This window comes from Cariama cristata, unplaced genomic scaffold, assembly GCF_000690535.1.
Source record: "Cariama cristata isolate BGI_N322 unplaced genomic scaffold, ASM69053v1 scaffold14679, whole genome shotgun sequence".
NCBI lineage: Eukaryota > Metazoa > Chordata > Aves > Cariamiformes > Cariamidae > Cariama > Cariama cristata.
In genome coordinates this window covers 13009-29550 of record NW_009635347.1, presented here as the reverse complement: position 1 = coordinate 29550, position 16542 = coordinate 13009, and the positions used below count along the sequence as shown (strand labels likewise).

The following is a 16542-nucleotide window of genomic DNA, read 5'->3' as shown; positions in this document are numbered from 1 at the left end:
TTGAGCCATTGACCACTACCCTCTAGATGTGATCACCTAACTAATTTCTCATCCACTGAACATCCACCCATCAAATCAATACCTCACCATTATAGAGAAAAGGATTTTGGAGGGTGACCATGTCAAAAGCCTTAAAGGATAAGTGAAAAGGGTTCAAAGTAAAGGAATAAGAAGCCCTAGCTCACCACTCAATGGTATCTCGGTCTCCCAAGATGCCCTGGATCTCCTCCCTGCACCGTTGCTGGTACTCTGGATGTAACGACAGGCAGTACAAGAGCCAGGAGATCCCGCTGGCCGTGGTATCGTGACCCGCAAACATGAACGTGTCCACCTCAGCACGCAGGTCCTCATCAGATAGACCAACTCCATTTGCATCCTAACAAAGAGGAGGGCATATCATTCATAAATGCACGTTAATTGGACTTGCTTCTTTGGGTATGAAAATAACCCTGAATGCTGATGAAGAAGGGCCAAATTTGGTGCCTCTTGTATCTTCCTGTACATCAGGAAGTAAGTCAGTAGAAAATACATCCAATATGTGTCAGAACAGTCAGACCTGCTGATTGCCGACTCTGCAGTCAACAGAGTTACAGAGTTGGGCTTTGGTGGGATATCAGTTCCCAGCCCTTCAGAAGGATACCCTATTTGATCGCCTACCAAGAGTCCCTGTTACATTTTTCAGTAGTTTGCTCCGGATGACTTTTGTTTCAGATTGAGACACAAAAGAAAGCAGCGGCTCCAGAAGAACAGAGTAAGCACAGCGTGTATGTCCTTCTTGAACACCAAAATGGAAACTTCTATCCAGAGTATCTTCCGATGTGTGTGAAAGTAAAACTAAAGAAGGTAAGAAACAAAATCTCCTGAGAGGACTACAGCCAAGTTGGCCCCCTTGTAACCTTTCCAAAGATCTCATTCTTCTTTGGTTTCTGACAGCTCACTTATTTTAAACTATTAATGTGCTCAATAAAAATGAACAAGGAAGATGAAAGTCTGCTCAAGCTATTTATGTTCAGCCACTGCATCTCACAAATTTGTATTTCCTTCCCTTTCAATCCACCTTTCCCTGAACTAGGAAATCTGCAGTGGGGAAGCTGTTGCCAGCAACTCCAGCCAGGGGTGATGAGCTCCCTGCTGATGCATCCTCAGTGCCACGCAGGTATGTTCTTTGGTATTTGATATGATTATTTCAAACATTCACCTTGGTACAAAGAAGAATATCCAGAAAATCCATGTGTGTCTTCTTCTGGATTTTGTCAAGTTCCTTCTCACTGGAGAGCAACATCTTTCTTTCTCTTATTACCTTATCTGCATAGAAGAATGACCGGTTAGATGCATCCTGCCCCTCCAGAGACATCATGTACTTGTCCACTCGATCAGCACCTTGGACTCTGTTTAATGTGTAACCCTCTGACCAGTGCATGCTGCAACCCACCTCTGAGCTGCTCTGGATGCAAGAGGGGGAGAGGTTCAGCTGGGAGGCAGGGCTGGGGAGAGAGGGGAGAAATACCTGTGTGGGTGTGGGCCAGCTTGCAGGCATCGTGAAACTCACGGCCTTTGCGAGTCCAGTCGTAGAAGATATCCTTGTAAGAAAATGTCTGGACTCTATTGCTCACGAGGTAGCTCAGGTCATAAACGGCTCTGATATAATAGTCTGAGTTGCTGTAAGGAGACCAAGGTTAAAGCTGGTGTTAGCAACATGAGTGGGGAAATAGGAGGACTTGCTTTCCCAGAATTTGAAAGTTCAGGCACAGACCTCTGAGTCTGACAGTCGGTATTATAACTGAAGGCACATTTCATGATGCTGTCTAGCGTCATCAAGCTGACGTCTTGAAAGAGCTCCACTGACTTCATCTCTGAATTCTTCTTTTCCCATTTATCCTAGTGGTGGAGACAGGGGTAAGGAGGGACAGACTACCATCTATGATCAGGTCATATTTTCCCATCCCTCTTCCCAGATTCACACTTCTAATTACTTTCTTCTCTGCAAGTAGAGGCCCTAGTTCATTATATATTCTGTGAATCTAACCAAACTCTTCTATGCATTTCTTTTTCCAGGCTTACCATTACTGGGATAGGAAAGGATGTTCTAGCAGTGGTTGATTTGATTGGAAAGCAGACGAAAGAGAGAATAAAAGTGGAATGGCCAGAGGAAGGTGAGGGGAGCAATTTCAGAACTTCAAAACTACCCAAAAAGTTCAATGAAACTCTAGGACCCACCTAAGTCCAGTCTCTTTCTCTCAGTCATTCCCAGACCTGATTCTTTTTGCCCGTGCACAGCTGAAAGGTAGAAGTAGCAGAACTGGTGATTCTTACCAGCATCACTTTGACTGAGTCTGACATCAGGGCCACATAAGATTTCAGCACGCTGTAATAAAAGGCTGGGGTGAGCAGCTTCCGATGCTGGAACCATTTGGTTCCATGCAAGACCAACAGCCCCTGCCCTGGAGACACAAACAGCAAAGGCGCAATCAGCTCCTCCAGATTCCGATCACAGCTCTGACAGCCTTGCTACTGCTTTTGGCCAAGGACAGGCTAACGTGCAGGGTCTGGTAGGGGAAGTGGTGGTGGTGGGGCCTTTTCTCCAGTCTTTCTGAGGCCGTTCACAGCAGTGCTCTTTGGATGGAGAAGAAGCATACCCACATGTCCTTCACTGCAATCAGCTGCGCACACCTAATCTACTCTGAAACTAAACCCATGATGGCTGGACTTTTGGGTTTTTCTGCCTTAAATGAAATACTTGGGTGCCTTTTGCAGCACACACTTACAGTTGCTAGCAGGACCCTGGAGGACTACCTCAAAGCTGTGTGCAAGCCATGCACCCTCCTGCCCTCGGTGTGTCTCACCCCAGCTACCCATGGTAGCATTCAGTCCCTGAGCAAATTAGAGGTTGCTTTGTGAAGGCCAGGGTGCGTGATCCAAGGTGAAGCCACCTAATGCACTCCATGCCGAGGTGGGCACCACCAGTACTAATGCTTACACTCAAACCAACCCTCCCATTTGCAAGCTCTGGTTTTAGAATGGAAGAAAGCAAAATAAAGGAAGGCAAGAGAGAAGACGCTGAAATGTGCAATACGGCTGAAAGGGGTAATGGAAGACAACGACTTACCGATCCAGGGAACTACAAATTTGTAGGGTACCTCGGACTTGCGGTCTGTAAAACAAAATAGATACCAGAACAGTATGAATGGCTAATGAATTCAATATAACAAAAAAAAAATTGGGGATAAATTGACAGTAGAGTTTATCCTCTAAATCACAATGTAGAATTAGTCTCACTTCAAAATGTAAAATACTCTACCACTAAAGCTAGAGTTTAAAAGTAGTCTTCTACAAATATGACCTCAGTGGACTTGAGGAAACCTGAGAAAGGCATAAAGAAAAGTGTGTGTGGAAAAGAAATGGCCATGGCAGATCTCAAAATTGAGAATAATGGATGGGAGTTACTGGAGATGCCCATGTATGTGTCACTCATAAGCATGATGCTCCACAGAAAGGAGCAGAGGAGAAGACATAAGATGTCTTCTGAGAGCCATTGCCATGCCAGCTCATCCATAATACTGGGTTTACTGGGAGGCACAGATATTGTGGTGATAGGTGCCATAGAAGACAATAAGATCAATGATAATGGAGACAGTGAACTGGGAGGAACAGGCATGTGGTCACTGTTTTGCATGAGAATACAAATTGCTCCATTAAACCTGGGGTGGGCTGGGAGTTTGCTAAGTGGAGCAAAAGAGAAATTGCAACAACTGTGAAAGAAGCAGGCAGAGAGGATGACTCCAGGCAAGTTTCTCACGTAGGGAAGTGTCAAGGACATGATTTCCCAAAACCCGATGTAGAGACTTACCTGTTTGGCCAAGTATGGTTTTGGCATATTCAGGATGGTGGATTACTAAAGAAGGCAGGACTGGTCCAAGCCATCTGGGAAAGGCATAGGGGTATTCTTCTGCCCATGACATAATCTGATGTAACATTTTATCGCCAGTTATCTGCAATGAGAGTTAAGCAGGGACTGAATTCAGGTAGAAAGAAAGGGATGCGCCAGGGAAAGCAGAAGTTAAACTTGCCCTCTCATGGAAAACACATGTAAGACATCCTCTCCTGGGAAATGGAGAGTGGGTGGACTTGCCACAGGCAGACTTTCCACACTGCAGGTGGAGGAGATGCTGGGCATGGCAAAGGGACCGTGTACAGGTGGCAAAGCTGCCTGAGCTGCCACATCCCCGCAGCACAAGGCAGCTCCATGGAGAGTCCCTAGCTGGGCTACAACTGCAGTCGAGCCGTGTTAGGACAGCCTGGGCTTGGAGCGACTTGGTGTCACACCTGGGAGCTACAGCTGGCGTGGCCAATGTCAGGATGCTCGGTGAACAGACCAGGAGGACCAAGGCTGTTACACACCTGTTCTTTAAATTCAGCAGTGCAAGGTGAGCATGCAATGTGAAAACAAAGATATCTTCACTATAGAAGGATGAAAATGGCTGCAATAAAATGCCCTGCTTTTGTGGCGATGTCTTCTTAAGTAGCTGTAGGGGGAGAGACCTACTGGTAGAAGGTTTGACACAGAAGAGAGACATTTTCTGGTTGCTTATATTTAAATAATTTCATGAAAGTCCCAGAAGTCACCTAACTCCATGTTTAAGCACACGATCGAAAGCAACATGGCTGTGTTTTTTACCAAATAACACACATCTCGTATCCAGACACCCTTTCTGCCTGCCCTGCAGATGTCTTGGCACTCCCTGTGCAGAGGTCCTCTCCTGTATGAAGGGACACAAGCAGGGGACATGCACACCCACCCAGTGCTTCCTCTCATCCTGGCTGATACCTTGCACGGTTCCTGGTGCAAACCCACCCTGACTGAGCCCAGCTCCCTCCTTACCAAGTGATTGTGGCCATAGAGCCAGTGTTTTGGGGGTCCAGGGAACGTCTCCAGAGCTTTGATGAGTTTCTTCCTCTTCTGGTAGAAGTGGACCACCTTCAGCAGCACGAAGATTACACCAAGCACCACAGACAGCTGCAGAACGACCACAGAAGGTCTGGCTATGTTGTCCAGCAGAGATGCCATGCTGACCCTGCGTTCGCGATGCCTGACACTGCCTTCTCCTGCCTGCTCCTCTTCTGCTCCTCTCAAGCCTGTGCCTGATGGGGAGATAGGGGCAGGCAAAAATCCTCTCCCTCCTGCTCTGCTGGACCTGAGCCTAGTGAAGCGCTGCTGGCAGAAATTTATAGCAGCAGAAACATCACTGTAAACAATGAGTCAGTTTGGCCGGCAGCCTGGTTGCCTGCTGCTCCCACTCACCCTTTGACCCGCTTCCAGCAACCTGTGGATGGAGGCAGCTTGTTAACAAACAACCTGTACGTATCTCCTGTTTTCTTTGAAGTCCTATGCACCCCAGCAGTGAGTGAAAGCACTCGCAGTCATCCGTGCCTAGGTGGACGAAGCCATAGGAGGGAGGAGGTGAGAGGTAGCCAGGCTTGGGTTGTAGCTGAGCTCCGTGCTGCCCTCAGCCAATTCAGGTCTGGAAGGTGTTCATCTCCCTGTGTGAAGTGAGGGACAAAAGGGCCACCTCTGCTCAACACATGGACTGGATGGATCCAGCTGCCTTCAGCTGCAAAAGCAGCGCTCTGAGTGACTGCAGCATCACACAGCAACGCCGGACTATAGTCGAGAAAACAGATATAACCTAATCAACACACAAGGGACCGTGGCTCTGTTCTCCAAGAGATTCTGCCATAGACAAGCCAGGAGACAAAACCGCTGCCCAGAAGAATTACCACGGTCAATTGCTAAGTCAATTCTGCCATAGACAAGCCAGGAGACAAAACTGCTGCCCAGAAGAATTACCACGGTCAATAGCTAAGTCATGGAGAGGGAGAGCAGCAGAGCAATAAAATGAGCTGTAGCAAGATTGAGGGCATGTCTAGTCTGGTAGGGAGGCATGATGGTAAGGTCATGTTCTCTCTACAGTTCTGGTGAGTCCTCCTTCCCCTGTCTACATGGCATCTCACCATCCTCCAAAAAAGTCTCCACATCACCACATTTACCTCTCCAATGCAGTGCTTGGTTGGGCGCCAGGTAGGACCCTTTCTAGCAATCCCTGAGCAGATCCTGCTGGTTACCTGGGCTCACATCCCATAGGTGCAGAAGCCTGGAATAACTTGGAGGGAATTGCAGGGCTGGTGGAGGACTTGGGCTGGAAACTGCCGCATGGGCAGTTTTACTTCACACCTGTGCAGATTCCCTTGCCGAAATGCACAACCTAATTCAGCATGGCTTTTTATTCTCTTCACAGCGAGGCAAACTAGTGCACGGAGTAGGAAGACTCAACCTGACCCTCTGTCCAGCACAGGCACTGCAATATTACCTGCGGGTCCTTGCAAGAGAGAGGATTTGTCCTCCCTGCCACACAGCTGGAGGATGCTCAGTGCCCTACAAACACCGAACCTCGCAGCTGAACAGTTCACAGAAGGACCCTGCGGGTTCAGGTGGCTCCACATTCATGTCCCTTGGAGGGATGTTTACCTGTGCATCCCACTGCTTCTCTCTCCTCTTGGGAGCTCAGCTGTGGATTTTCTGGGTGAACATCGATTCCCCTGCTGCCATTAGCAACTGTGGTATGAGGTCTCTGTCGTGCACATCATCACCTAGTTCTCAGGTGGTGATAAGATATTTTGCAAATGCTTGGGCATGATGTGTTCTAAGTAGCAGTTTCTAACAGTGGCCTCCAGCTCCAGCAGTGACGATGTTTTCAGAGCTCCTTGTTCACTTCTGGGTTTGCATCCTCAAGTTGGCAGCCTGGACATTTCCACATAAAATGGGATGAGAATGTTGACATTGAGACACCTGCCATTGTGGGTACCCAGGGTACCAAAGGCACTGGGCATGTCAGCTAGCTAACAGCCAGCTCCTACCACGTGTGTCCAGATGCCTACTAAAGTTTGGACTGAAGAGGGGCTCTGTCCATTGCTTCTGCATGCCGGTAGCAGAAGACTGCTCTAGAAACACACTTTTCTCTTGAAAGACATCAACTCTATGATCTACTGTTAGTCTGTTCCTGGGCTGAAAATACCCATTTGCTAGTCTGCCAAATTGTCTATAACACTTAAGTTTCTTCAGTATTTCTCTAGAAATAGTGATTGTGTAAGTTTCTCAGTTGGGATAAGGTGATCCAGTCAACCCTACAGCTGTCTGTGTGGCACTGGGCTTTTGTTAGCATGGCGGGAAGATGCATTGGAAAGAGCCAATGACAACAGCTGAAGATCTCATATCTCCCCAGATGTGGGTGCTTTGGCTGCTTGAGCCCTGTCCTAGCACATTTCTTCAGCTCCCCAGTGTGACTGTCCCCTGAACTGGACCCCTGTAACTTACATTAAGATGGTGTCTCTGGCTCTTCAGATTGGGAAGAAGAGGAAGGAGGAGTTATATTCTCCAACTGGCATTTGTCATCCTGCTTTCTCCCCATCAGTTGCTGACATGCTGCCTCCTTTGGGCCAGAGCCTGGTAAGTCATTACAGCCACACCCATCAACAATTTAAAAATTCAAAGAACACACCAAGACTCCTTGTGTTGCCTTGGAGAACATCCCTGGCAGGCACTGAACCGCGTTAGCTTTTCACACACTTGGCCATCTTCATGAACCTAAGTGTATCTCATTATGCTGAGCCAGATGGATCTGTGCAAAAGTTCAGAGAGCTAAAGGTTGTTCTTTATGAGGCAGAAGGCTGCAGTCTGTCAGGTTAGACATTGCTTAGGGAAGGCATTGGCTGTAGCCAGAGCAAGAGGGACCTGATCTGCCATGATAACTTCACACTCCTGAGCAGGAGCACCTGACTCCAGGGGCTTAACAGCCATGGAAGGTGTAGGAGACATATCTAGTACCTCTAGCTCTTCCTATGATCCTCCACTTGTCCTGCAGCACTGTGATTAATGGGCTTCCCATCAGGAGAGGAGCTCGTGCAGGCTGGTTGGCCGGCTGGCTGGGAAGTGTTTGGGTTGCAGTTGATCGGGAAGCTCCTGCTGATGCTTCTTCCCTATCTGAGGAGGAGGAGAAGGATGAACATGCAGCACAAGGAGCCACTTTTGGGCTGCCTGAGCCAGATCAATGGCTCTGCAAGCTGCCTTCAAAATGTGGGGCTGACCTAAACACACTGGGCAGGTGAAGGATGTGAGGAGAGAAATGTTACCCTGCACTGTCTCTTGTTATCAGATGAGGTCACAGTGAGAGTTCAAACAGGTCTGCCATGATGCTTGAGATTAACCTTGAAGTTAGGTTGAGGTGGTGTATGCTACAAGGACCCCATTCCCTATCTCCAGTGCGTCATGGACTCTGTCCCAAAGCTGTCCCTCCTCCAGGTTTTTTTTCCCATCAACCAGCTCTAAAATGCCCTTTAGGCTCTTTCAGAGACCCTTCTCTAGGAAATAATACCTAAACAACTAGCCTCTTCTCTGGCCTTGCCCGTGACTATGGGTGGGAGGCAGGAGAAGGGGAGTTCCATGGGACTGAAGACATTGGAAGGTGGGATTGCTACTGTGAGTCCCTCGTGTGAAGACCTGCAGAACACTCATAAATGCAGCAATGTCCTGTAGTTGGGTGCCTTCCAAGGTCCGTACAAGGAAAATAGGCAGTGTTGGGGGTTGAGCTTTTGGTCAGTGTTAGTGGAGTTGTTTTGGCGTGTCCCGTGGCACCTGCCCAATTACTAGACTGTCTGATCTGGATCCGGACAGCACCTTTCAGCAGTGACCTACAAAATAACTCAGAAATCCCCCAAGACCCACAGGTGGAGAAGCCAGGCCGGAGTCGCTGACACAGCCGCAGATGAAACTTTTATAACAACACAGAAATTCTCACTGTTGACAGAGTCCCCAGACAATGGGTTTGACCGTGGGTTACTGAGCAGGGTGGAATTTTACCCATCTGGCTCCCTGACAGTTATTTAATAACCAGTAACGACTGTTGAGCATGGAGTCAAGGGGACATGGGTTGTCCTGAAGGTCAAGTGAGATGTCAAGTGTTGAGCTGATGGGGAGGGAACGTAGGGGACAGAGTGGCTAAACCCACATTTATGGGGATTTGGAGCAAGAATCTAAGCTTGGCTGATAGCAAAACTGGGTGCCTAATCCAGGCTCCAACCTCTGCATTTTCTGTTTCACCGGTGGAGGGGAAAGAAACGTCTTTCTCAAGTATTTCAGAGATTTCATAGCAACAGAGGCCATGAACATTTTGTCTGACACTCTTTAGCACAACCTGGGGAAGATAACTCAGGGTTTTTTGCAGGAGGAGAAACCATGGAGGTTCAAAAGGGAGAATGAAGTGGCCTCAGAGCCACAAGTGGAGAAAAGTGAAAGGGGACAGCAGTGGTCTGGTCATCATAAGGGATTGGGACAAGGCCAGAAACAGTCTGCTCAGCACCAGAAGAACCTACAGCCCAGTTGTGCCCAGGTGTCCCAGCTGAAGTACAGAGCCTCCGAAAGAAGATCTCAACATGAAAAAGCAGCTGCAAGGATCTGCTGATAGCCACAGAGGTCTGGGGACATTGGCAGGGTGAACAGAGGCTTGGCTTGACCTTCTGGACATCTGAGGCTGGCAAAACTACGGTTGGGTGTTGAAGGACACTTTGAAGGTTGCCCTATGTTTGCAAAGAGCCTCTGAACGGTTGGCTCGGTGCTGTGGATCCCCACATGATGGCAGTGTATGCCGTGACAGGACAGGCCATAAGCGTAAAAAAAACCCCAGCGTTACACTGAAGAGTTCCCATCCCATACCACAACCATAGACACATCAGGCTGTGGAAGTTACTTTCAGGGTCTTGGGAATTTTTCCACACAATGTAGTTACCTAAACAGAAGAAGGAGAGGACCTTCCTCACTGATTTAACTCTTACTGTTGGCATTCATTGCAGAAGAGCTGGTTTACGGAGCAGGTGAAAATTAGGTGGCAAATGCCCCAGAGTGTGACCTTGCAGCAGCTGCTTTCCCCAATTGTCCCTGTGTTTATTCAGATAGGAAGAAGAGTCCAGGCCCACCTGTCCCTGTGTGTTCCTGCAGTGCTTAGTGCTGACAGATTAAATGTAGCTGTAATGCAAAAAAAAAAATATATAATGTTTCAAGCTTCCAAACACATGATATATGAGGAAATCATGGCAAGAGCCCAGCAAGTGTTGCACAGTAACGTGAGTTGTCTGGATCCCATCTGACCACACATGTCTCAAGGATGAATTTATATCTGGAAGTATTTAATACAGCTGTCTTACAAATCTGTTGCAATACTTACTTAATTCACAGGCCTCTTCCAGTGTAAAATCCCAGTGGGGTTTAGATAGAAATTGTTGGTACCATCTGATAATGGGTTTGCTTGGAGAGCAGCGTGGGTCCTGTGCAGGGACTGTATCCCCCAGCAGTGCGAGGAAGCTGCTCTCGCTGTGCTTGGCAGAGTGCGAGAATGTACCACTGCCAGACAGCTATGGATGGGTACCCTTCACGTCACCAGGATGTGGCTGTACGGCTATTATGACAATCTCTGTGGGAAAAGGAATAACTGCATGAGCAGATGCCATCTTTGCTCTGCTGTTATTGAAAGACCAAGCTGTAGCAATGAGAAAAATCCAAGATCTTTTTCAACCGAAACAAAGACTTCTCCTGTTGCACCCTGCATAGCCCCTCTCACAAGTTCTTGTTAAATTAGTTATCTGAAGGTCTGAATTAGGCAGTCCAAGGTCAGCTCATCATCTTTGCAATTACCCTTTCTGCAGAAAGTAGGGAAGCATTAAAGAATGAGGTAACCTCTCTGCATCTAGTCCTTGACTGTCTGTACTGCTCTGAGATATACATCCCACGTGACCAGGTCTTTTTATTACCACCGTGTCTCTAATATGTAGGAGGGGAAAGGTAACAGCGGGGAGGTGCTCTCAGAAATTACATTCTGGAAAGATCTGACTCACTCTGGCACTGGGACACAGTTGCCCCAGAAGCCCTGTTGCAGCCTCAGCCCAGCTCTCCAGTTCAAAAGCAGAGGAGAGATGGAAGACGCAGGATGCAAGATGTTGGATGATGCTGGATGCGGGACACAGGATATGAGATATAGGATGTGGGATGCAAGATGCAGGATGTGGGATGATGCTGGATGCGGGATGTGGGTTGCAGGATGTGGGACGAGGGATGCAGGCTGGCTGGCCTGGCGTGCAGTGCTGACCCGTGTGGCTCAGGGAGATCGGGAGCTGAGCTGCCAGGTGTGACATTATTTAGAAAAGTGTGACTCTAGCTCTTGGCCTCGGAGGGTGTTAGCACCAAGGAGAGATTTGTGCACAGATCTGATGCTGGGTTTGGGTACATGATATGAAAAGGCAGATTTTTAGCAGATCCTAAAAGACATGGCAGGGATAACGACTGAACAGAGTGAAGGCAGAAGCAGCCTGGCTCTTGAATCCCAGAGCCAGGAACATTCACATGTTGGACGATCCAGTTGGGAAAGCAGCAGTGCAGCCTTTCCTCTATCCCCAACTCAGTCCGCTCCCAAAAAGCAGACCAGAGGTACCCTGCGGTAGCCTCTCACCACATTCACTGCCTTCTTTGGGCTTTTGGATTATGCAGCAAAAACGGTGACCCACTCTTAAAACCTCTGAAAATACAGATTCCCCAGGCAACCTATGTCAAGTCTTAAGAAACCTTAGGGAGTGCTTTATGCTATGTAATCTGTATCTACCTAAACGTAATTTATCAGCTGCCATTTATTGACATGAGGACTGTTATGCCAAGTTCCTCTAGTTTGATGCCCTTTTACTTACTCCCTTTCAGTGTGTACACCATGATTTCAGCCTTGTGCTCTGGCTCATCAGATATCCTTGCTTTAATCTTTCCCATTTGCATGTCAAGGTTCATCCACTCTTTTTTAGATGGTATTTTTTTCAAATCTTATCTTTAAAAGAAAATTGAATCCAATATAGAGATGCATGTCATTTACTTCTAGTGACTTCAGCTATTTTGATTAAAAATTTTCTCATTTTACACTTTAGAATATGTAGGCAAGGTACATTTTGGAGTAAATGCAGTTGCCTTTATATTTAGGGTTGAAGGACACTGTCTCATTTCATCTAGTGAAAGGAGAGGCAAGCGAAAATTTTTTGAGAAATATTTGTATTTGTGTGTCCAGGTATGATGTTTGCTTTGATTACAACAGCAGGATATTATTGATTCGTATTATCTTTGTCAGCCTCTATATCTACAAAATACCTTTTGGAGAGATTGCTGCCTATCAGTCATTTTTGCTCTTGGTTCTGTGCAATGGCTGTGCCTGCTCTTGTGCTTTGGGCTTGCACTTATGGACTCGCATCCCGTTCACTTCAGCAGTTTTTCAATTTGTCAAGAGAATTTTGTATTCTGGTACCACCACCCTTCAAAGAGCTTGCGGTGTCTCACAGTTTTATAACATTTTTTCATTTTAAGCAGCGTACTCTTTCTCTCTCCATTGCAGGGATATCTCTAATTTCAACTCGAGAGCTGCACCTCGCGTTTGAAGAGGGGACAAGCAGCTGGACCATGTTTGCCCGGGCTGCCCCGGCGCTGCGGCTCCAGCCGCAGTGAGCATCCCCTACAAAGCAGCTGCCGTACCATTATGCTGACGTTCTTGCTTCTTTGAGAGAAGCTGGCTCAGGCTGAAATAAACTGGATTAACTTGGAAGCGAAAATAAGTTGAACTGCAATTCAGTTTTCCTTGCATAGGTGGAAAGCCAACATTGCTGAAAGGCAGGGAATAGAGATGAGAAAGCACATGGAAAAACACATTTACTGAGAAATCCCATTTTCATTTTACTTTATAGAGTCCTGATCCTTATGTATATAAATGAGAGCAACAGCTAAGACTGCATGCTGATTGAGCTGCCATTTGACAAGGACTGCTTTTACGTATAAGCTTGAATGTATTTTCAAAATACGTATTTCTCATTATAAGTTCAGATTTGTTCTTTTGGTGGAATTCATTACAAAGGAAGGGAGTAGCATCACCATTCAGATTATAATATGGCGTTCAACAAGTTTCTGATTTTTTCTCAAGAAAATATTTTTCTTCCTGGGAGACTTTACCTTCCAAAAGTCCTGGTTTTCAAAGGAAGAAGAAGTTTGAAAAGAGAAATGGCATTTTGAATCTCTTCTGCTTTTGAGCCCAGAAAATAATAATTGGGTTAGACTGAAGTCTGATGCTTGTTTTTTCATGTGCTTTTTCGCCAGATGGTACAGCGTATAAAATAATCTGCCATATTTTGAAATCCCTGCTTACCCACCCAGACCAGCTAAGGAAGTGGGGTAACCCCAATGGTTCAGGTTGCCCTCTGAGCTCCTCACTTTCCCAAGCTCCGTTCATGCTCTTCCATGAGAAGTTGCTGTAAGTTTTATTTTTTTAAATGAATTTTTTTAAAAATTGTTTAAGTTATTCATTTTTAAAATTATCAATTCAATATCACAGATTTTCAAGTCTTTTGCCTAAAAAATAGTAGGTCTTCCTGCAAACCCTTTCCAAGCAGCCATAGTGCTCTCAATAAGCAGGATGGACTCATGAAGGTGCGTGCAGGAGGGACGAGGCTCAGGGATGCTTCCAGCACTGCCGATGGCTCCTGGCGCTGAGGATGCATGGACTGCCTGGTCTGGCAGATGCTCTCCGGCTGCTTTCTCAAGGTGATGATAACAGCAAAAGGTTGTCCTCTCACATCGTCGGCTTGCACTCTGCGCAGCCCTGCACGTCAAACTTAAGCACTGAATGCAGATATCTGGTGCCACTAAGCCTTTCTTTAGCTTTAAATCCTCTGTTATTTGCAAACTCTGGGTGTGAATTTTAAATTGCACTTGTAAATTACTTCTGTTCCCACCAGTGGGGTGTCTGTGTGTTTTCATGGCCTCATAAAATAGTTCCCATGGGTAGATTTTCTGTGGGCATAAGAAGCAAAGGAGTTTCTGGTGGGTCACAGCCCAGGGTCAGCTTCATTTGTGGCCGTTTTTGTTCATTCAGTCTCTGGCTGTGGTGGTCTGGGTCTGATCACAAACTGCTTCAGGTCTCAGCACAGGAGGAGAGACGAAAGGAGCTTGATTGGCACCTCATCTTTCCTGTAGGTTCTGTACTACTTCAGTTCATCGGGTGCCAATCTATAGCTCAGGTCTCATTTGAAATGGTAAATTAAGGGGTTACAAACCATTAAAGCCAGGGAGAGAAATGGCAGGTACAAGGTGATGCAACCTTGCTCCATCCTCCTACCACCAGAGCACAGGTCTTCTGCTGGTGAGCCATCTGCACTGTGGCCTTCTTGGCACCGGTGCCACCTGCCTTGATATAAACAACGCTTTCATCAGGGTTCACCAGTTTTACTGCTGTCACTTGTGTCCTTCGTCACTGATAGGGGCCATTTTTACAATCTTTGCTGTACGTCATTCCTTCTAGCGCTTTCATACACAGCCATTTCCATTCGTGCTTCACCCATAGCACTCCTGCTGTTGCTGTGACAGGTCTTTGCACGGTTCTGCTATGCTGAGCTCCACCGCGCTGGGTCTGTTCAGCATGCAAGGATGACTGTGGATTTCATGGGAATATTGGCATCACCCCTGACTCGTAGCTCCTCAACTGCTGTAGCTGGAACAGCCCCGGTTTAGTAACTGAGGCGAGGTGAGTTTGCACCTTTCACACGATGAGCTTTTACCCAGTGACCTTAAAATATGATTGAACACAACTGAAGAAACTGGCTTTTATCAACTTATTGCTTGCCATATCACTAGATGTTGTGACTGAGCAACTTTGAGCCAAGTGCATTTACTGCTTTTCTCCTGGACCACAGCCTCATCAGGAGGAGATAAAAAATTGCTTTCCTTTGACTTATTCCAGGATATGGAGTGACCCAAGTTTTTCTCCTCGCAAGCTATGGGTGCAAATCCATGGCAGGGTGGGAATCTTTTGGGGTTTTTTTTGTGTACTCAGGCTTAACAAAGTTGTGACTGAATTCAGGGTGAAGCTGGATGATGCAGTCATGTCCTTCGTGTTACCCATGCACATAGGTGATTTCTTTCTTTTACTGTTTCTTCTGAAATGGGATATTACCAAATCACAGCAGTTGCTTCAGGACAACCTGGAGGTTTTGCTCATAGAAACTAATTTGTGGCTTAGGTGCTTGGAGGACCATGAGGTATAGAGATCAGAGGTGAAGCTGGCTGATGGATGTGTCTTCTCGAGGCTGCTTGGCTAAGTGAGCACCCCACGGCAGACAGGTTTTATTGATGGTGGCTGGATGTGCTGGCACAGAGGTAAGTGGAGAGGACACAGAAGGGACTAGTGGGGGGCTTGGCCTTAGCTGTGGATACAGCTCTGGTTAGAGGGGGTACGAGCGATGCAGCAGAGGGGCTCTTTGCACAGTTCACTGGCCTGGTTTTTCCACCTTCTCAATTACAGCTGTTCTGAGGGCACCTTTGGTGTGACATTTGCAGTGGGTTGGTGACGTGCTCAGAGTGAGAGATGACCGAAGCTATTTGTATTATTATTTGTATTGTCTCTACTATTTATTATGGGCACCTTTTGTGTATTTAAAATTAAAATCGGACAAAACCTTATGTTTGATATGACCTTCTGTTAATGGGGTTCACCAGTGACTGGGCTCGCAGTGTTGATAGTGTAGCACAGTGTATCCCACAAAAAGGTCCTCCTCTTTCCTCCCCTGGCTTTCTATCTGCCTTATCTCTGCAGATGAGAACTGTATGAAGTCAGCGGCTGTCTTACCACACAGCAGCCTGCTCACATTGCTGGAACGGCAGTCGATGTCACCACGACACTAATTGCAACAGCAGCATTTGGGATTTCCCAATTTGACACTTTCTACCCCAATAATGATTCCTGCAGAGGCAGAGAACAGCTCACTAGTGTCCTCCGGTGTACCTCAAGCATACAACTCTCGTAACTTTATCAGCTTAGGAAAATGGAAAAATAAAAAAAAAAAAAAAAGAGAAAAAATCTTTTTAATGATCTCAACTCCTCCCTTGCAGCTTTAAATGAAGATTGCACATTGGACCTCTCTTAAAGGGTTGCTCATGAAAGGAGATGCTGCGTTGGCTGCGGATGGACACCTGCGGGCAGGAGCCGGGCTGGACACCCCAGAGTTGTCTCTTGCTGCTCATGGGTTTCCTCTCCATCTCCCATTTCTAAAGGGGTTCTGCACCGTATTTGTGACAAAGCGGGCAAGCATCAGCAATAAAAACCAATGCAGCTGCTGTTACAGGAATAATTATTGGTTTATTAACACAAAAATTACAGAATATTTTGCAGTTTAGGCAGAATTTCAGAGCCCAAACTGGAATCAGTGCTTTCAACAAAACAGAGACACATTGAGCGTGAGAAGAGAGAAAGAGGTCTGCCACGGGCTGTCCCTGATGCAGGAGAGGAGGGCTGACCTCTAGGCACTGAGGAAGGTGCTGACAACAGAGCAGGGCTGTGCATGGTCACGGATTTGGCCAGGACGTGAGTGCGAAGGTAGGATTTGGTGAGGAAGCTGGTGGGAACAGCAGATGTTCCCCGGCCCGTC

General features: G+C 46.9%; 1 protein-coding gene across 1 annotated transcript; it reads right to left on the bottom strand.

Annotated features, from left to right (window-relative positions):
* Positions 1-181: 181 nt before the first annotated feature.
* LOC104167292 (cytochrome P450 4A5-like) lies at positions 182-5065 on the bottom strand. Its single transcript, XM_009707514.1, has 8 exons — positions 4880-5065; positions 3848-3989; positions 3107-3151; positions 2314-2441; positions 1754-1878; positions 1508-1659; positions 1199-1305; positions 182-376 (listed from the first exon to the last, which is right to left on the bottom strand). Exons 1-8 carry the CDS (start codon positions 5063-5065, stop codon positions 182-184), a joined length of 1080 nt encoding a protein of 359 aa, XP_009705816.1.
* Positions 5066-16542: the final 11477 nt, after the last annotated feature.

Excerpts from the sequence above, each read along its gene's own strand:
- LOC104167292 (XM_009707514.1), bottom strand. The coding sequence starts at position 5,065 with ATGGCATCTCTGCTGGACAACATAGCCAGACCTTCTGTGGTCGTTCTG. Across the intron at positions 1,660-1,753 it reads ACCGACTGTCAGACTCAGAG|CAACTCAGACTATTATATCA; the intron begins GTCTGTGCCTGA and ends GTCTCCTTACAG. Across the intron at positions 1,306-1,507 it reads GCTGGCCCACACCCACACAG|ATAAGGTAATAAGAGAAAGA; the intron begins GTATTTCTCCCC and ends TCTTCTATGCAG.